This window comes from Punica granatum, chromosome 4 (assembly GCF_007655135.1).
Source record: "Punica granatum isolate Tunisia-2019 chromosome 4, ASM765513v2, whole genome shotgun sequence".
Taxonomy (NCBI): domain Eukaryota; kingdom Viridiplantae; phylum Streptophyta; class Magnoliopsida; order Myrtales; family Lythraceae; genus Punica; species Punica granatum.
This window is the reverse complement of record NC_045130.1, coordinates 40059114-40080053: the sequence shown is the minus strand read 5'-3', so window position 1 is coordinate 40080053 and position 20940 is coordinate 40059114. Positions and strand designations below refer to the sequence as shown.

General features: G+C 36.8%; 3 protein-coding genes and 1 long non-coding RNA gene across 8 annotated transcripts; all 4 read right to left on the bottom strand.

Annotated features, from left to right (window-relative positions):
* Positions 1–1283: 1283 nt before the first annotated feature.
* LOC116206185 lies at positions 1284–3569 on the bottom strand. The gene is made up of 5 exons (XM_031538985.1): positions 3346–3569; positions 2860–2998; positions 2214–2307; positions 1867–1947; positions 1284–1717 (listed from the first exon to the last, which is right to left on the bottom strand). The coding sequence occupies exons 1-5, from the start codon at positions 3368–3370 to the stop codon at positions 1580–1582; spliced, it is 477 nt and encodes a 158-aa protein (XP_031394845.1). The 5' UTR covers positions 3371–3569; the 3' UTR covers positions 1284–1579.
* A 1473-nt stretch (positions 3570–5042) lies between these two features.
* LOC116202266 lies at positions 5043–8323 on the bottom strand. 4 transcript variants are annotated; one of them, XR_004156038.1, is made up of 3 exons: positions 7989–8323; positions 7216–7753; positions 5043–6499 (listed from the first exon to the last, which is right to left on the bottom strand). XR_004156038.1 is itself a non-coding variant. In XM_031533749.1 (3 exons), the coding sequence occupies exons 1-3, from the start codon at positions 8281–8283 to the stop codon at positions 7392–7394; spliced, it is 546 nt and encodes a 181-aa protein (XP_031389609.1). In that variant the 5' UTR covers positions 8284–8323; the 3' UTR covers positions 5043–7391. The 4 variants fall into 4 exon arrangements, 3 of the variants coding, with proteins under 3 accessions (XP_031389609.1, XP_031389607.1, XP_031389608.1); XM_031533749.1 differs by having other exon boundaries at positions 5043–7470; positions 7582–7753; XM_031533747.1 differs by having other exon boundaries at positions 5043–7753.
* Positions 8324–11329: 3006 nt separating this feature from the next.
* LOC116205409 lies at positions 11330–13458 on the bottom strand. The gene is made up of 2 exons (XR_004156501.1): positions 12136–13458; positions 11330–12030 (listed from the first exon to the last, which is right to left on the bottom strand). It is a non-coding gene; the product is annotated as an uncharacterized LOC116205409 (long non-coding RNA).
* A 4216-nt stretch (positions 13459–17674) lies between these two features.
* On the bottom strand, positions 17675–20188 carry LOC116203057 (transcription factor MYB41-like). Of its 2 annotated transcripts, none has more exons than XM_031534722.1 (4): positions 19612–20188; positions 18990–19480; positions 18144–18807; positions 17675–17911 (listed from the first exon to the last, which is right to left on the bottom strand). In XM_031534722.1, exons 1-4 carry the CDS (start codon positions 19878–19880, stop codon positions 17836–17838), a joined length of 1500 nt encoding a protein of 499 aa, XP_031390582.1. In that variant the 5' UTR covers positions 19881–20188; the 3' UTR covers positions 17675–17835. The 2 variants fall into 2 exon arrangements, with proteins under 2 accessions (XP_031390582.1, XP_031390583.1); XM_031534723.1 differs by having other exon boundaries at positions 18140–18807; positions 19612–20187.
* Between the last annotated feature and the right edge of the window lie 752 nt (positions 20189–20940).

Below are 20940 nucleotides of genomic sequence, written 5' to 3'. Positions count from 1 at the left end.
AACATAATCATTACTTAATCATTATTTTATCTCAATTATTTATTACTTTTTCACACTTTTTCTCATAATTCAACAATACAATCATTACAAACTAATTAAAACTAAAACTCAACTCAACTCTCAATCCAAACGCACTATAAATGGTCACGATTCTCTTCAGCAGAATTATAAATAAACAAGTTTTATCAATCCCAATCTTTCATGAATTTTCAAACAGTAATTACCCCCTTTCACTCTGCACTTTTCTCTCCCCTCTCTCTCTTACCCATAACTTCCCTACCTCTCTTTTTCTTTTTTTTCTCCCTCTCTCCCTCTCGTATCTCCAATATTTTTCTTTTCTTTTTTTGCATTAGTTATACAAATATATTCTTGCAATCAATTAACATATTTTTAATTAATTGACATTTTCCACTATCATTTTAGGTAAGAAAACTATCTTCTATAAATTCTATCAATTTCAATCTTGATATCTGCATTACAAAAAGGAAAAGGATGGAAATTGATATAACTCCTTTACCCTAAAATGTCCATTGTAAAATAAAATCTATAAATTAAAACTTATCATGTGTAGAGGAAGTTAAAAGGCCAAGTGATTTTATTGTTTTTCAACTACTCTATTTTCTCCAAAATCCCCACTCTTCTCTCTCTCATTATTCTCTCTATTTCATCTCTCTCGCCCTATTTTCTCCAAAATCCCAACTCTCTCCTCTCCTATTATTCTCCCTATCCTTTTCATCTCTCTCACCCTCATGTTTCGAATCTCTTACCAGCTCTTACTCTCCATCATCTCATAATTTTACATTTTTTTTAAAGTTAATTTCATTAATCAATATTTTAATTATGAAAATACTTTGTGATTGCTATAGAAAGTCTCTATACATGTCAGAAAATTAATAAAAATAATTATATTTTTGGAGATTATGAAAGGGCAAGAAAGAAAAAGTCACAAGTCGTCCTGTACGTGTCTTGTTTAAAATAATGCCAATTCATATTCCAGCACATTCTATTATTTTCAAAGAACCGGCACATAGCGCGGGCATCTGTCTTGTCTAACCAAATGACACCACGTCGGAAGTCAATCAAGCCACTCTCGTCACCTCAAGCAAACTCCCCAACCTCTATGGAGGCCACTAGACCCGTTCATTGGTAAGACACAGTCAGTATCTCGGGCACATTACAGGAAGCAAAACAAGTTCCCTGCATTTCACCAGTAGCAAACGACAAGGTTTGGAACTGCCTACAAACTTTGAGGTGGCGCCGATCTGATCAGGCAAGGCAGCAGATTAAAGAACAAAAGTTGGATAGTCAGATGAATAAGTGGCGCTGCTAAATTCTGTGAAAGGGCGAGCAGGCTTATCACCTCCAAATGCACAAGCTCTTTTGATTGCTTTAGCACTCAGAAAATTTCAGGTCAGAACATCAAATACAACCTCCAAGCTAAAGTAGGGAAACAGTATCAACTATTTATAGTAGGAAATGCAGTGGAGCGGGGGAAAGAAAATCTCTGCCTCCATGGATTCAGACCTCTCGAGAGATTAAACTCTTCGCACTTGATGATGATCGAGGACATGGAGGCGACCTACATAGTAGCTTCCACTTCAGGGTCGGTCTCCACTGGAACAGTTGGTGAATTGTTCCCACCCCTTAAACGGGAAGAGACATTGTCAATGGCAGAATTGAGTTGGCTGATCTTGGCATTCAGGGTCTGCCGGGTCTTCTGCACAGCCATAAACAGAATCCCATCAAATAAATACCCAGCACAAGCAGCAAAGAACACGTCCTAGAAATCGGCATCAACATAACAAAAATAAAAACCTAAAAGAGACAAAGAGAGCTTGGCATAATGACGAAAAAGCATTGCAATACCTCCAAGCCTTCATCATAGTATATTGGTCGTTTGGCCCTTCGGAACCCATATTCATCTTCATTAAGCAGTGATCTTCTAATCTGGGAAGATAGAAAATTAGAAATTTCAAGTATAGCTAGCCGAATTCATGATAGTACCCGAATCAAAACTAATAACCCTCGGACTCTTCCCTCCCCCAGATAATAGCAGCAATGGTTAGGGACCAGAGTTGCGTATCAAATTCTCGAATATGGGGATACAAAAGAAAACAAAACCAATAATTAAACTCACAAGGCACTCATTATTAAGCACCACAACATTACCCAAGAAAAAGTTGGGAGCGAGAAGAGCAGAGATGATGAATAACCTGCGGAGCAAACACATAAGCCAAAGTTCCAAAAACAGCACCTCCCAGAAGGAAACCAGCAAGAAAATCACTGCCTCCACCTCTACCACCATCACTGCAATTGGATAGATTAGAATGTGACCAATTTAGCTGAGATGGTCCTCCGGAAGCAAGAATCAATAAGAGTAATGATTCCAGTGAATTATGTGAATAAAGCAATAATAGAAGGCTACGTGACTTCTGCCTGCAGTTATCATAAAGAGATTAAAAGCTCTAAAGCTAGCCCTGGGCTTGGGTGGGTTAAGGACAGCCAGCAATGAGATAAGTGCCAGAAGAAGTGGAAATGGTTCGTATAGGAGAAGATCGTGAAATAAGGGCCATATATTGCGGGTAGATATCATCACGTCACAAAATTGGCTCTCATGCTATAATTAAAAAAGAGCAGGTGGGTGATTCTATCTTAGAAGCCAATGACAGACAATCGAAAACCCCAACCCCCCACAAAAGCAACTTACAATCTTCGAAGTGGAGGAGTGGACCAACCAAGAGGCATCATAAACTTGGTATTCCTAGCTCCCTATCAGATCTGACTCCTGCCTGCTATGATTATTCATCCCTTTTATTTATTTACAAAAAAATTGAAAATATAGAGCAGCGAGCAGCATACCGGTACGAGTCGGCACGAACAGACAGCCTGTTCTTGTCTCCGAATTGTTTTAGTTTCCTCCGGGCAGCTAAGCATGGGGTGTGACCAAATGAAGCCGATCTAGCAGAGGAGAGCTCCATGGATTTGAGGGTAGGCCCGCCTTCAAAGAACAAAACACAGGGCATAAGAAATTAAATTGAATAAAACACAAGTAACAGCACTGTGCAGATGATAGATGGAGACTAGAAATCGGAGAAAAGATTTCCCAGTCCGGTTAAATCCAGGTGGTAAAACGGATCAAGCAACACTCCGCTGATATCGTGGACTGGAGGGAAACAGAACCAATTTAATATCAAGAGGCGTTGCGGCGTGCAGCTAGCTCATAAGTCCAAGAAAGTGTGGGATCGATCGAGATGTTTATGGTACGGGGTAGGGTGGGAGGGAGGAAAGAAAACAGGCATGAGTGAGAAGAGTAGAGACGAGTGATGGAAGAAGAGCCAGCATTACCAGGAAGTGATAGCCAGGTCGCCATTTTCTTTCCTTCCGGTTGGTTTCGTTTCGTTTCGTTCCGCCAACCAGAGGAGTCAGATGAGGGGCTGGCTGTGGCTGGGGGCGCCGGTGCTGGTTGGTAATCTTGAGAGACGGACAAGAAATGAGAGGAAGGGTGGGAACTGAAGAGCGAGAGGAACCAATACCAAAACCAAAACCGAAGAAGGAAAGAAAAGAAAGGGCCTCTCTCTCTCTCTCTCTCTCTATGTACTAACCTTTGGGGGATCCGTCCACCAGCCCAGACCAGTCCAGTCCACTGCTAACTATGTGGATCTGCCGGGCGGAGAATGCTAAGAGCCCAGCTTAGTTACCCCCAACAACGAACCCATTATATAGGCTTAATAGCTCAGCACAACCTTTATATATATCTAGCACAACCTTAATATACGCATTATACTCTAGCACAACTTTTCGAACATTGCCCAGAAAAAGCAATACCTTTCATTTTAATCTCAAATTTAGTACAATGTTAAGATTTTCGTCAATTTTAAACACGGTAGTATCACATATCGTCACGCTATTGAATGAGTGAGTCACACTTATTTTTACTTAACTAAAAAGTTTCTTAAATTTTTAAAAAATAGGACCGGCTGATGGAGGAGGAGGGGGCTGGCGGTGGTGGCCTCGATTGCTGCTACCATCCCCCCCAATCGTGGTTGGCGACCATGATAGGAGTCGTCGTCGATCTCGTTTGGGGCGCTGGTGACCGCAATCGAGACCACAATCGCTGGAATAGAAGGAGTCCGAAATTGCGGCCACCATCGCCGAAATCGGAAGTGCCCCAATTTTTGGCTCCTTTGATTCCGGCGGTGGTGGCCTCCATTACAGCAGCCGCCACCACCACCCCAACCGGCGTCGGCGACGATGACAGGGGTCGTTGCCGACCCCGATTAGGGCGGTTGCGGTCACCACCGTTGGCCCCTTCCTCCTTCGGGCCTTAGCTGACCCTTTAAAAAAAAATCAGAAATTTTTTATTAAAATAAAAATTAGTGGGATCCACTCATTCAATAATGTAACGATACGTTGCAATACCGTTAAAATTGATGAAAAACTTAACGTCGTATTAGATTCGAAATTAAAATGAAATGTTACGCTTTTCTTGGCAATTTTCTAAAGGTCGTGCTAGAATCAGAAAAAAAATGTAAATGTTGTGTTTTTTTTCCTATTAACTCTATACTATACTATACTATACTTTCAAAGTTATTAAAATTCTTCATGCTTATCCAGCAAAAAAAAAACATATATATTATTTATGAATATACTAGTGTTCTGACCCGTGAGATGCACCGATTATTTTTTACGGAATTATTCATAATTTTGAAAAATAAATTTACTTTTTAAGAATAATGAAAATTTTCAATTATCACTGAATATTTTGAATTACAAACCAAATATACTAGATTAATTTTAAATAGATTAGTACAAGTTTGCTACTAATTTTCCTATATAATTGTATCGCATATTTAATTAATCATTAACATTATTTAGATTTATATTACAAATATAAAGTGCAAGTATACAAATTTGATTTTGCATATATTTATTTAAAATTATATATTATTAAACCTTTGCATTTATTAATTACAATCTTTACCTTTTTATATGACTCTTATTCGTAGAATTAGAGTCCAATGTTAATTTTTTTTTTGGAAATCTTTTATTATAAATGCGATATTTATTTCTCCAAGACAAAAAATTATACAAAGTAACTCAGGTCATTACATCAAAGCTCGAACGCCAAGTAGAGACTATAGGGCAAACATCTGCCTTCAATCCAAAATTCGGCAATGATGCAACTCTTCGCCTCACCATATCTCTAATTTCCAAAACTATACTAACAAAATCTCCCCTACTTTAAAAATTCTGTTGTTTCTCTCTCGCAATATATACACATAACAAGTCCATGACAATCTTCTAATGACAGCTTCGAGCGACTTTCCTTTCCATTGACAGGCAGCTGAGAACTCGACCTCCCAGTCTCCACAATCTCTGTCAATTTGCAGTAGTTCCAGTATTTTGACCCAATTTTGCTTTGTGAATTGGCAGGAGAAAAATAGGTGGTCCCGGGATTCCTCTTCCATGTTGCAGGTAGAAAACACATTTACTGTCTTGAACCGAACAACCCCAAGCTTGTATTCTAACTTTTGTGGACAATCGATCAAGAATTGCCAGCCAGCAGATGAAGGAGACCCTAGGGATGTGCCCTGGAAACCAAACTAACCTTTGCCATTGAACTCTCTGTCCTGCTGGTATTATGATTTCCCAAGTAGTCGCAACAGAGAATGCAGGTTTGGAGTTCCAACAGTTGATCCTGACCTGCAAAGTTTATAGCAGATGCCATGGCTTGAATATCCCGTGCTTGAGGGTCTCGACTTCTCGGCCAAGTCCATTTGCCCATTCTAAAAGACGCTCCATACCATTTGGTTTGGCCGGATGGAGGAGAAACAATGAAAACCTCTCAGAACAATGATCAGGGAGAGGGCCCAGCTCACACCAATTATCGTACCATAAGCATATGGAGTGACCATCCCCTATCTTTGGTTCAATATCTTCCTCCAACTCCATGAGCAATTACTTGGGGGTTGAATGGACCAAATACTCCTATGTACCCTTTATCAAGTACTTCCTACACCAAGCTACTCATAGAGATCCAGCATTAATTAAAAGCTGCCACAGATTTCTCAGTACACTAGCTTGGTTCCATTTTACTAACTCCCTTAACACCAAACCCTCCCTCCCTCCCTCTTAGGCAAACAAACAATCTCCCTCTTAGAGGAAGAGTCAGTCCGCGTCCATAAGAATGCACTACACTTCCTTTGGACCATTTTAATTACCCTCTTAGGAAAAATAAAAGTAGAGCACCAGAAATTTGCCATACTGAAGAGAACTGAATGGATGAGTTGTAGACGACCTGCATAGGATAAGTACCTAGATGTCCAAGAACTAATTCTGCAAGTGATCTTATCAATTAAAGCAGAACAATCCGACGTTGACAATCTTCCTGAGATAAGAGGAAGACCCAGATATCTGACAGGGAGTTTTCCAAGAGCGAACCCAGTACAGTCGAAGATGGCTTGAACTTGGTCTTGAGACATGCCTGCACAAAAAATCTCTGTCTTCTCCACATTCAGCTTCAGCCAGAGATCTCATAGAAAGATTGCAAAACATAAATCAAAGTCCTAATAGAACTAAGCTCCCCATCTGTGAAAACCATAAGGTCGTCTGCAAAGCATAAATGAGTTAGGAAGAGGCCCTGACACTTAGGATGAAATCCCAATTTTCCCTCTGAAGCAGCTGAGTCTGGCATCTGAGTAAAAATCTCCATGGCAAGAATGAATAAATAAGGCGAAAGAGGGTCTCCCTGCCTAAGACCTTTCCCTTCTTTAAAATAGCCTGCAAGGGATCCGTTTACTGCTACAGAGTACCAGGGAGTAGAGATACAGGCTTTAATCCATCTCACTATTTTATCAGGAAAACTGATAGCTCTTAAAAGACAATCGAGGAATCTCCGGTCAATAGAATCAAAAGCCTTCACGAGATCTATCTTGATGGCACACAGAGAGCTAACACCCTTGGGATGGTAATTCCTCATAAATTCATGAGCCAACAAAATGTTATTAGAGATTCTTCTGCCTTTTATAAATGCACTTTGATTCATACTTACCAAGTCAGGAAGAACTCCCTCAACCCTGTTGGCAAGAATCTTGGTAATACATTTGTAAATAGTATTACAGCAAGCTATAGACCGGAAATCCTTCATACAATATGCATTCACTTTCTTGGGGACTAGCGTAATAACGGAAGAATTGATTTGCTTTAGAAGCTTACCAGTCAAGAAAAATTCCTGAATGGCGTCAATTACAGAATGCCCTGTAATATCCCAAGAGCCTTATAGAACTCCAACGAAAACCCATCAGGCCCTGGGGCTTTGTTTTTTGGCAAAGCAAACAGGGCTGACTGAATTTCCTCTTGAGAAACATACAGAGATAGAAGACACTCGAGCTTCAGTTAGCTTTTTTCAGAAAACCTGCCACTCTCGAATAGGAAGGGTTAACCTCTTGATTTGGGGAGCCCCACAAGTTTCTGCAGAAGTTCACAGCCTCCGATTTAATATCTTCTATTTGATCTACTTTTCTCCCATCAGCAGTAATTAGAGATCGAATAGTACATCGAGCACGATGAGCTTTAACAGACCTCTGAAAGAAGGCATTGTTTCCATCCCCAAGGTTAAGCCACTGAATCCTTGATTGCTGTTTAAGGGCCGCCTCCTCAGTTGCCGTAAGATTCATCAGTTGCTCTCTTTTCTCCTTTTCAGCTGATAAGAGAGACGGCCTATCTCCTTTGTTAAGATAGAATCCTGTAGAAACTAGAATATTAAGTTCAGCTTTAAGAGAAATCAAGTACCCATACTTCGCAAGTCTTCTTTATTCAACCTCCGTAACTCCTCTTTCATCATTTTTCAGTCCGCCACAAAGCTTCCACGTCGGCCGATCACTCGACTCCATTGACCATACTTTCTTAATTGTATCAAGAAATGGCGGGTGGTTGCACCAGTGAGAATAAAATTTGAAAGGCTTAGGACCTGAGTTTACTTTACTTACCTACACGAAGAATAGCAGGACAATGATCTGAAACTCCAGGAGCCATAAACTCAGCAGAGAAGAAAGGGTCAAATTGCATCCAACGCCCATTAATCAAGATTCGATCCAACTTCCTCCTTTGAAAACCATTAACTCTTTTGTTGCTCCATTTATAAAATGGACGAGAAAAAGAATGATCAGCAAGACGCAGGCCCCTCAAATAGTTATCAAAATCGGTCTTACTAGCATCTCTTTCTGGGCTGCCCTCCAAAAAGCTTATCCCATCCAGCTTTCTCACGGCATTAAAATCTCCCATCAATGTCCATGGTCCAACGACTCCAACCACATTTATGTCTTTGAGGTCTTGCCAAAGAACTTGTCTCTCCTGTAGCATGTTCGAAGCATATACGAAGGTAACATATATGTCCAAACCATACAGAGCAACTAAATAAGGCCTTGTTTGGCTTCAGGTTTAATTCCAAATTTAAACTCCATTCTAACTTTAATAGGTAGAAGACAAACAAACTTTTATGTATTCACCTTTGATTAGTCAAACTAGCGGATCCTACCTTCTCTACTTTTGACTGCCTGTACATTCCCATCTGAATTTTTTCTTCCCTTTTAGCGACGGTCACATTTCATTCATTCGAGTTAAACGTACACTTGTTCGATTATTTTAGCACATTTGTTCAAAATGAAAGAACCGGTGTTCAATATGATATTTAGAAGAATAGATGCGTGCTTTAGCTGCATGTTCTTTAATACAAATCCGAAAATAAAATTCCAAATAGAAAATAATAATATGTATTTCAAATACAAATAAGAAGTGCAGATCACTAGTATCTCGTCTCTGCGCTCCATAACCAATTTGCAATATGGTCGCGTACGATATTCATTTCGTTGCGGCTCATGTCAACTTCAATTCTTATTCATAGCTGTTGAGGTGTATTTCGAAATTCATCGTAATATGCCAAAACATGACCGTGCTTCTCAAATAACATATCGTGGTAATGATTGCGCCGAATAAAATTATGCAACACAAAACAAGTAAGGGTAATTTGTTCTTACCTATGTGGTTTGAAAGTTGACATCAATTTCATTATTGCGAATATCCTCTTCAATATCTAAAAACATCGTTCAATAACATTACGAACGAATGAGTGTTGATGATTGAACAGCTTCCTCTTTGTTGTCGGAGGATTGTCCTCACCGAAATCACTTCCGTGAACCGTTCTCCCTTGTATGGTGCCAAATATCCGGGAATATTGGGGAACCTTACATTGACAACATAATATTATTTTGCAAAAAAAAGAAAAACTGAAATAATTATAATTAAATACGTTATAGTAGAAACTTGTTGGGATATAGAAAATTGATCAGCAAACACTACTACCATGAGGAGCGAAAAATAATTCCAACGTCGTAACTTCGGAAAAAATTCTAAAATCATGTGCCGAACTTTCCCAACCCGTCATGACATATGTAAATATCATATAATGGAAACAAGTGACGAGTACATTTTGTGTTATTTCTATATTCCAATCACGAAAAGCTACTCTTTTTTCCTTAGGAACACATGCAGCCACATGGGTTCCGTCGATAGTTCCGATGCAATCCTGCAGGTGCAATGCAAAATTATAAAATTAATATAATCTTAGGGAATGAAAAGTAATATTATTGATTTTTCTTAAAGTACCTTAAAGAAATGCCACTTTTGACAAATTTCAATCTCGAGTTGCACATGAACGTTCCTTTGTCTTATATAAATCAGTGTTATGGCATGAATTACTCGGAGGATTTTTTTGAATGACTGTGACACCATCTCTTAGAATGTTGGTACAGTTTCGCCACTACTGCATATCGAGTATTATGAAAAATAATTAATAAGAACATTTTGAGTATCTCTTCAACGGTGATACCATTCATGTTAGGGGTGATCGGTTCCGGGTACCATATATTTTTCACGATACTCGGACCCTACCCTGTAAGGAACATGTTCCAAGGTTTTGGAATCGAATCCTACTTGTTAAATTTTGGAATCGGAACCTACCTAGAACCTGTATTATATCACAGGTTTCGGGTACCTTGTTAGAACCTATAAATTTTTTTCTTTCGCTAAATAAAACCGAAAATGTCACATACATAATCAGTAATCGCCAAACAACAAAATTTAGATTAATCCACAACAGTAAAAAAATAATATGTCTCATCAATCCATCAACACAATTAAACATTTATATTACGATCTCACACAACAAAGTGCTTTTGTTCTGATTCATTATCGGAGATAGTAACTTTACTCTTTCTTCTTCTTTTTTTTATAAATAAATAACCGGTTCCGGGGTACTATGTAGGCAGGAACCGGAACCGGAACCGATTTTCACCGTTTCCTGATTTTAATACCCGGAACCTACCATATTTTCAATACGAGTTACTCGGACCCTACCCTAACGGGTAGTTTCCGACCGGTTCCGGGTATACCTGGTACCCGTGCACACCCCTAATTCATGCTATCATTGATGCTATGCTTTCAAAGTGTGTTACAGAAATTGCTAAATACGTACAGTTCTGTTATGAAATTCTCAAAGCATCTAACATTATTTCTCAAAACTTCAAGTGCGTACTCTCTTCCTTGGAGTGGGGAATTTCTACATGGGATGTTCTGTTTAACCTACTCTTCGACCGTCACAAACTTGTATTATCAAAAGGAAGAACCACCGTTGCCTAATAGTCATCTCTTTGTCACTAGAGTTATATTCATATTACAAAGAGGTGTTAAGTCTTGATATATTGTCTTTCGAATATGCGCCAATAATATTCGAAGGAAGTTCATGAACATGTTGTTAATGGTAAAACAAAGCAGTTCATAAACATATAATATAAAAATTTCCAAGCACACATAAAAAACATAACATATTCAAGTCGAAATATCCGAAGACACATAACAAACATGTCAGTACGATGAATGTCATAAGTTAGAGAAATGGAAGAGATTGTCGCAAACAATATCAATAAATATAATGGTAAATTACACTGATGGTCTAAATTTTTTTACAAATGTTTCAATATGGTACAAAAAGTTTTTTTTTTTACTTGATAGTACAAAATGTTTCAAAATTGTTTCAGTATAATACAAACCGTCATCTCGCCATTGACGCCGTCAAGTCGACGCTGATTGTGCAAAATCGATTTTTATGGGATGTTACATGATGGTGCAAAATGTTTTGAAGTTGTAACTTAATAGTACAAAATGTTTTACGTAAGTTACATGATGGTGCAAAATTTACAGTCTTGTAAAGGACGGCTTAACGACATTAATGGCAAGATGATGGTTTGTACTATACTGAAACAACTTTGAAATATTTTGTACCATTTAGTAGCAAAAAAAACTTTTTGTACCATATTGAAACATTTATAAAACTTTTTGAACCACCAGTGCAATTTACCCTAAATATAAAGAGGAATCCCGAGCTCATTCAAGAGCGAGTAAGGCGACGTAGCCATTCCCTTTTTGCGTCTTTCGAGTAGTACATTAACACCCTCCTCACTCTGTCATCCATGATAGCTAAGCTCTTTGCCATATACTCGTCAATCGAGATTGTCGGTTTCAGTTTATTCAACTCTGTCATCGCTTCCTCGATGTTATTTTTCTATGGCTTCCCAGGGCTGGAAACCAACTTGCTTCTATTGGACTCAGGTGGGGTGGTCTTAGGCTTGGGTTTGGAACTGGCCATGAACAAGTCCAAGCACTCCTGCCGTTGTGAGCTTGTTGAGAAATGCCTTTTACATTCTCAACGTTAGGATTCAGATATAATCGACTCTTCAACCACATGGACCGAGTCATCACTCTGGTCGGAGCCTTCTTCGAGGTTGATGGGCTGTTTCTGTTGTTGTTTGGATGTTGATAGGAATTCCTCTAGCACTTGTCGATCATCGTCAGAAGTCCTCGGTGGATTAGTCAAGGACATGCATAGAGAACCGGTAGCAGTTGATGAATTGAAAAGCTCATTCAACAGTTTGTAGTTCTTGCAGTAGTTCGGAATGTCTTGAAGGCCTTGTTCTTCTGCACGTTACACAAAAGATCACTGAATGAGCTATTTGAGTAAATACAAAGGCAGCAAACATATACAAAGGAGAAACATCTATGTATTAAAAGGAAGCTTCTTACCTTGATAAATTTATCCCATCGAGACTTGCCCTTATAATGTTGGTGTCTTCATCGCAACCTCAGTGAACTGCTTGTACATAGTCTTAAGTCCCGTTGTCTTCTGCTGGAGCTTCTAAAAGTCCAGTTGGACATCGGAAAATTGCATTTCCATCTCCAGATTCATCTCCACCCAATTCCTTTGCTTGCAACATGTCATGTGGGTCCTTTTCAACTTCTCAAGCATGATATGAATGAAAGCGAATTCCATCTAATCAGTCTACTCAAGAATTTTCTCACCCTTAGGAGCCATCTTGGATGCACTTGTCAGAGTAGAATTTCCACATATAAGCAGCCAAAGAACATGAACAAGAATACACAAAGAACTTGCAGCAAAACAGAATAGCTTTCACCAGTAAAAATGAATAGATTTCAGCGCAATTATCAGTCAATTTACAATTAACCGCAACAATATCAACATAAAAGGAAGAAGCAATAGCAGATTGTGCAAATTTATTTAAGAAGGCAAAAGCAATGATGCAAAGCAGCATTAAAACACTGAGAAGCATATGGGTTGCTCTGCAAATCACAAGGCAGAAGTAGCGATGCAATTAAAAGCAGCGTTAAAACACTCAGAAGGAAGATGGGCAAACTGTAAGTCATAATGTAGAAGCGATGATATAATTAAGTAGCGTTAAAACAATTAAAAGCATAGGCAACTGCAGGTCACAAGGAACAAGCAGCAGCACACCGTCCATAGGCAACCGATAAGCCCTCACGGGCAAATTATTCAACAAATCGAGAGAGAAGGGAGGGGAAGAATACCTCTTCAAGTCGAGATAGGGTTGCAAAGCTGAGTAGGAGCCGGTCTTAAAGAAGAAGAAGAGGTAGGCAGAGCTATGGAGATGGGGGCCTCGTACTATAGCTGAGCCAGGAACCCTCGTCTCCTTTGGCTTGAAAAGGTTGTCTAGCTTCGCGAATCTCTCTTGACAAAGCCTGTATGGAACGACGATGCAAACCCACGGCTTGGCTCCTTCTCCGTTGTCGATGATCAGCTCAAGATGCGAGGAAAATGTGTTGGTGGGGATTCCACAACTTCCTTTACCGACAAGGGTTGAAAGGGAGACGCTGCCTTTCCCGTCCTTTTGTGCTTGAAGAGTCCGAAACTCATAAAGGACTGCGATTGCACTCTGAAATGGCAGATTTCTCGTCAAGCACGAACAATTTGTGCCCGATCTAGACCTCTGCTATTGTGGATGCGAGAGAGGAAGGAGGAATTGTGTCAAGGCAACTATGGCTTACTGAGAAAGAGGAGAGCGTGGAGAGGGCTAGGAAGACAACATGGGGCTCACCCAAACAAATACATTTTATCAAAAGGCAAAAGTTGTTTGTCTTTTAGCTATTGGAGTAAAAAAAAAAAAGAAAAGAGTTGCAATTTGGACTTATCCCTTAAAGCCAAACAAGGCCTAAGTATTTTATTCTACACATGTTGAATATTATTAATATGTATCATATTCAATGAATTTGAAGATATGTCCATACAACTTTTACCTATTAATATATAATTATGAGTTTTCTTTAAAAATTACAAGTCTTGTCAATAGTTTACAATAACTTATTGAGATTTGAGATAAATTTTCAAATTCATTGCACTAAATATCCTATAAATAATGAATATGAAAATTTATTTTATACATATCATCTTTTTTTTTGGTAAATTACATATCTTTTATTTGTTTTAGCTTTTCCTACACCTTTAATCTTACTTAATATCTTTCTAAAGTTGATTTTATATCTATCCACGGTTTGTTTTAATAGAATTATTCATAACTTTTAAAAAAAAATTTAGTTTTTAAGTATAATAAAAAATTTCAACTATAATTGAATAATTTGAATTATGATCCTAATATAATAAACTAATTTTAAATAATTTAGTAAAAGTTTTATACTAACTATCCAATATAATTTTATATATTTATTTAATCATTAATATTATTCAGATTCATTCACTCATTAATAAAAAGTGCAAGAATTCCAATTTAATTTTGTAAATATTTCTAAAATATTATATTGTTAAATCCTCACTTTCACTAAGTAGTTTTTAAATTTTTAAGTGACCCTCATTCATTGAATTAGAGTTTGTATTATACATTTATGTGAAATCCTACATGGAGGTAACAAAATATTTTATTCAACACATATTAATTTTTTTTAATGAAATACAAACATATATTAAAGACATCACGTTTAGATATATAAATTTATATATTTTGCAATCAAAATCCTTATTTTTACATGATAAATTTTGTTTTTATATGTGATTAATATTACATAAATAATTTATATTTAAGTAGCATTTTAATTTTAATTTTAGAAATATAAATTAATTTTTCCTATTATATATTGAAGATATCACGTTTAGTATATACATTTTATTTTGCACAATTCCAATCAAAACTCTTATTTTCAAATGATAAATTTGTTTTTTTATTGATATGTGGTTATATTACATAAACAATATATCTTTAAGTAGTATTTTAATTTTTATTTCAGAAATCTAAAATTAGTTGTTTCTATCTTTTAATTACATTAATATAAGAAACATTTGTTGAGCAGCATTTACCACTAAAGTAAATTTTAGTTATATATATATATATTGAATATTATAGAAAATATAATTATAGTCCTCCATATATAGGATTCTGCAGGTTAAGTACTGAACTAATGATCAGATATGTAAGCTCGCATAAGGAATATTGGTGGACTCATGGTCCAATTTCAGAACAGTCATTTTTAGGTTCAATTTGTTCAACTATCCCAAATAGTCCTATCACCTCTAACACTCACTTATATATATTAAGTAATTTTTTAAACTAGCGCTACGCACGAAACTGTATTAAGTTGATTCTTTGAAACAATAAAAGATAAGAGACTAAAAAATTGAAAATGAATAAACTAAAAATAAAGAATTTTGCTCTTTTGTTTTGAACTTGTAAAATCTTTTTACCTTTGACAAATAAAAGTTTCAAACTTCATTTAGAAACTAATAGTCTCTATATATCAATACATTTTTTTTTGGGGTAGAATACATCAATACCTTTTAAAAGGCATGTTGATTAGTCTCCATTGCTAAAATAAAACTAGACATTTTTATTTTTTAAATCAATAAGAAATCCTTTTGAAATTAAATATATATTAGTGACAGCAAAACTATATACAAAGACAAATATATATATACTATTATTTATTTTTTAGGTAAATTGTATATAAAAAACACTTGGTTTTTGAAATTTCCCCGTTTTATCACATCCTTTTAGAATTTCCTTTAAAAACATGTTGTTTCTATTTTGTTTCAGAAAATGTCATGCCGTCACAATCCTTTGCATTTATTCCGTCAATTGTTCGACATGACGGGGGAAGCACTTATGAGAGTACAGTATACCTAAAACGAAGAAACAAACGTACACCTAATAACTAGATGGTATTGCGTATGTATCAAGTTAATATCAGAGAGGGACTGTTACGTACGTTTGGACCTGAAGTCTATAAATTTATACATGTGCTCATAAACCATGGTATTATTAATATTACTATAATTATTATTAAGCACCTGGCTAGCTAATATAGCTGGTACATGGTGCGTGTGTATCAAAATGGGCCCCAGATTCGCCCTTTCGATCAAATATCAGCTTAGTGTCTGATATAACCACATGAGATCATCATAAGCAATTTGGTTGGAATCTTGAACAAATTTGGCATAAAATAAAGGGAATGGGGGTTAAGTAGGTAAAGGATTAGTTAATATATAGCGTACCTACTGATCGGGAATATCGTTCATTCATAACGGTTGCTCTCCCCACAAGCAAAACCCCCTCTGTTCGATTCTCTTCACCTCATGATCCAAAAATTCGATATATAATCCCCTAATTAAGGGTCCAAATTATTCTATTACATTCTTAAATTAATTAATTACTCCTCGTTAGGTCAACCCATCAGCCTGATTGTACATGGTGTGCATGTCATGTCCAGATAACCAAACGATATCGGTCAATGCAACGACCTGATAGATCCCTGCCGCGCTCACCCACTGACTCAATAACATGCATGTTTCGTGCACCACACATACATCATTGATAATGGAAGCTATACATACGTACATACAACCACAGATTAATAACTAGAGTCATTGATTTAAATTAATTCTACCTCCACGCCTTTTGATTTTACTCTCCTCACTCTATATACACATGTCTTCACATAAAATTAATGTCCCTGAACATTGACGAAAAACTGAATTTACGTACGTCGTAATTATATCAAATTAAGCTTTTGAATTAATCCTTGAAATATGGGTGAATTGACTTTAAATTAATTAAATATATAATTAGCTTGTTGGTTTGTCTTGAGAAATAATATACGTATATTAGCTCTGCATATCCATACATATATTAAAATTGACTTGCAAAATAATAAATGTACTTCAATCAATACAATTGAAAAATATATAAAAGTAAATATTATTTTGAAAATTAGTATTAAAAATATAAAAAATAACATAAATTAAGATAATGAAATATTATGAAGATACAATACAATACTCTTTTAAACTAAAAGTAAGTAATAATGAACCATTAGAATTATGAAATTTTTTAAAATATTACCTAAAAAATTTATTGGATTTTTTATTTTATTAGAATCCATATGTTATGCTTAAGTTTGATGATTATCTTAAAATATTGAGTGAATTTAATATAAATAAAATTAATATATGATATTTTAACATTATAAATTTATAAATATAATACTAGATAAACAAATAAAATAAGTTCGTGCAACGCACGGGTGGTAGACTAATTCCAATGATAAAGTATACGGATATTTATTTTTTTCTTTTCATCGGCGAGTATTTATTATATTATATTATATGTGTGTGTATACACACGCATACTTGTTACCATGATCGACTCTGACATCATTTCTTATTCTTGAAGTCCATCGTGATGTCTTACTAACCGGGTTCCCTCGCAGTTCCTCCTATATAGCCCTTTGAATTAATTAGCATCTCATATTTCCCTAAGCTTCTGGTTAATCTAAATGTAGTAGTTGTAACAAACGGGATGCAGTGTAACAATAAGCCTTTCATAGGTTTTAGGTTAGATTATCACTAGTGAAATTTATCTTTTTTTTTCTTCTTTTTTGCTTTTTCTCTTCTTTTTAGCGGGTCTAAAAATCTTTTTTGTAATCGAAAAAATAATAATTGTGCCACCAACTATTGCAATTACAATTCTCATTTTTTATTACCAAAACAAAATGTAGCACATATATATAAGTATTAAACGGAGATGCGCTATATATTTGAGGTTTGTGTCTCCAGTTTGGTACTCTTCGTCAGCTTCTTTCAACAAATGTAACAAAATTACAGCATGCAAATATTACCCAAAAAAGAAAATTCCAGCATACTATTATAAGACCGTGATGGAATATATGAATCAGCCCCTAAATTTAAGAAAAAGGAGAAAAAAAAAAAGCAAGAAGAAGTAAATGATACGTGACGATCCCCAACTAATTAAACAACATAAATGATACAGATAATTTATTTATTTTTTTCCGTTTGGGTGCTCGAAACATATAGCTTTTCACCCGGTATAAACAATAACATATATACCTCCTAGCTCTATACTGACGATCAATCAAAACGTGCTTGACTAATTTACAAATTAACTGTCAGTTACGTTGAAGCAGGTCGTCCCTGAGAGCTTGCTTTCTGGGGTGAGATTGGACCCGGCTGCACAGTTCTTGGCTGCAGGTATTCCGATAAACATAAAAAACTATATAGTTAATCCGAAAGGCGCCAAACTAACTTAATTATAATTGGTAATCTATATATATATATATATATATATTAACAGTACTTAATATTCCATATATTAAACTTAGTTAAATATATAAGTGCGAATAATGAATGTGCGTGGGTGATATATATGGTAAACATATAGAGTTATTATAAGTTAAGATGAACGTTAAATACCTACTCAATGAATTCTTTCCAGTAGGAATCACTGGCATCGTCATCAGCCATGATATCACCCCAACCTTCGTAAGTTGTATTAGAAGTGCAGGACGCTGCAGCCGTGGAATATTTGTCTTTGGATGATGATTTACAAGTACTCTTCTTCATCTCCTTCCGATCCATAATTAGTTCAGCTGATACAAGTGGCGGGATCGAATTTTCAATATCGGCAAACAAACTGCTGTCATCACATGATGATAGTGCTGTTGCTAGTGGCCGGTAGCTGGCACCATTAGTACTCATAGGAAGATGATTATGATGAGGCGGACGAGGAGGAAGAGAAGGAGACTCTTCATGAAGATCACCTAGAAGAAATTGATCATTTTGACGATCTTTCATCAGTAGCTCCTGGAAATTGTTACAACTAGCTACAGGTGCAGTTGGGATGATGTTCTCTTCTGCCAGGGATACTGTATTTGTTCGAGATAATGGCTGACATGGATCATTATTACTATTAACTAAGCCAGCTGCTGATCCTGCCGTTCCTCCTTTTGGTTCGAGCTGATGGTCATGCTCAGAGTTCTTACCACCGCAGGAGTATTGAAGATACTCATTGGGTAATGAACGAGATGAGTTATGGTCCACTGATGACGATGACTTGGAGAAGCTGGAATGTGCTATTGCTCCTGCAATAATATTAATATACATATATGAATCATATTTATTTATATATATTATATATATCATCATTGACAGTGGTCGCTGGCATATTACTAGATACTCATTATTCGCTAATTAATTACGCCATAGTGATAGATATTGATCAGGAGATAAAGACTGTTAGCAGGTAGCTTCCATGCGTGCATACCTTGCGGCTGCGGCTGCTGCTGCTGAATGAGCGAACCATCATGCAAGCGCAGCTTTAGTTTCATGAGCTGGAAGTAGGCATCATTGGTTGCTGTCGCTGATGATGATGATGAAGAGGATTGCAGTTGTTGCTGCAGTTTCGACATGATCGTGTTGCTGTTATTTATATTACTGTCCGCTGCCCAAAGGGTTGCTGCTAGTGCTGCTGCTGATGCCGCTGGATTATTGTTACTGTTCATCAATGTCATCAGGAGACCGCTGCTCAAGCTACTGTAATTGTAATTATAATTAGCGACGGTGGCAAACAGCTGCTGCAGCCCTGGAAAGCTGCCTGCCAGCAGTTGGCTGACCAAGTGATCGTGATCAGTTCTCGGCCTGTGGGTCGCAGGGTCTATCCCCATCTGCAGCAGCTTCTTTTTCAGATGCGTGTTCCAGAAATTCTTTATCTCATTGTCCGTTCGCCCTGGTAAGTGTGCAGCAATCGCCGACCACCTGCATCAATGCACGTACGTATGTTTCCTCACTACTGAAGGCAATTAATTAATGCATATACGAAAATGAATGATCAGCTCAGCCATCAGACTTATTTAAGTACTAGGAATATAATAGTTACAATTATATACTTATTGCCTAGAACTTGGTGGAGGTTGATGATGAGCTCCTCCTCCTCCTCGGAAAAGTTGCCCCTCTTGATGTCGGGCCTGAGATAGTTGGTCCAACGCAGCCGGCAGCTCTTGCCGCACCTGTTGAGGCCAGCAAGCCTGGGGAGGGCCCTCCAACTCCCGTGACCATGCCTCTTAATGTAGTCTACCAGCTTCTGGTCTTCCTCGGGAGTCCATGGCCCCTTCTTCAAGCTTCCCCCGCTATCATCGCAGCATGGTGCTCTTCCCATCCTATATATATCTTGATCTCAAGTGATGACTGATATCAAGTAATTAATTTCCCAATGTAGTGTACGCAGTGTCACCCGGCCCCAACCCTATGCCGAGGGTAGCACTAGCACTGGACATGCATGAACAATATGATTACAAATATATGCATATATATGTATATGGTGCAGATTATGTGGCTGGGAAAGATACTAATAAGATGGATATGTAAATTGGAATTGGAGAAGATAGCTGTTAAAACTGATGAAGGATTCAATACCATGCGTGTATATCCATATACATATATATAGAGAGAGAGAGATGAGAGAGAGAGAGAGAGAGACGTAGCCGATCGAGCTAGCTATATATAGATATAATGATGTTGATTACAGGATTTCAAGTCAAAAAGTAACTCAGGAGAACATATAGAAATTCGACGGTAGCCACCTTAATTAGCTTAGCTAGCTGCTCTAGTTTAGTTGTAAATCACAAGCCACATCCTCAGCCAACCTGATTATAGCTTCGGATGTAGAAATATATATATTGAGCTTACGTATTAATTCTTCCTAATCTTATTCATTGCCAAGTGTTACTAACGCTTTCTTTTTTTGAATTATAAGAGATGTATGCGCATAGTAAAAAAAAGAAGTTTATGTGAAAATTATCTTCTTCGAAGAGTGGTTAAACTCATGTACATTTAAAAACTTGAATTCATAAGAAAGTAGATCCAATCATCTTATATATAATATATTAAATATTCTCTTTTTATTTTTTTCCGATGAGAGATAACAACTCACAACAGTAATAAATGAAAATAATAATAATAATAATAATAATAAAATTCCTTATCTTTCTAACTATCTTCATCAACATATACATGTCTATATCAGATACATGGACTTTTGGTTGTTATATCTCTGCTTGCACGAAAACTGTTCAGTGGTCAAGAGATGTAGATCAGGGCCCCTACCAAACCCTAACCCAACTTCTAACGACTTACTAATTTGAAAATTTATTAATTAATTTGTCATCACCTCTACTTTGCCTCCGGACTCGTCTTCCGAGCTAATATATACATATATA

Bases quoted from the DNA above. Each gene is read 5' to 3' on its own strand.
- LOC116206185 (XM_031538985.1), bottom strand. From the start codon at position 3,370: ATGGCGACCTGGCTATCACTTCCTG. The intron at 2,999-3,345 runs GTAATGCTGGCT...TGTTCTTTGAAG, and splicing joins GACCTGGCTATCACTTCCTG to GCGGGCCTACCCTCAAATCC. The intron at 1,948-2,213 runs GTTATTCATCAT...CTATCTTCCCAG, and splicing joins CTTATGTGTTTGCTCCGCAG to ATTAGAAGATCACTGCTTAA.
- LOC116202266 (XM_031533747.1), bottom strand. From the start codon at position 8,283: ATGGGAGATTTTAATGCCGTGAGAAAGCTGGATGGGATAAGCTTTTTG. The intron at 7,754-7,988 runs GTAAGTAAAGTA...TTAATATTCTAG, and splicing joins TCCTGCTATTCTTCGTGTAG to TTTCTACAGGATTCTATCTT.
- LOC116203057 (XM_031534722.1), bottom strand. From the start codon at position 19,880: ATGGGAAGAGCACCATGCTGCGATGATAGCGGGGGAAGCTTGAAGAAG. The intron at 19,481-19,611 runs GTATATAATTGT...GCATTGATGCAG, and splicing joins CACCAAGTTCTAGGCAATAA to GTGGTCGGCGATTGCTGCAC. The intron at 18,808-18,989 runs GTATGCACGCAT...ATATTATTGCAG, and splicing joins GCAGCAGCCGCAGCCGCAAG to GAGCAATAGCACATTCCAGC.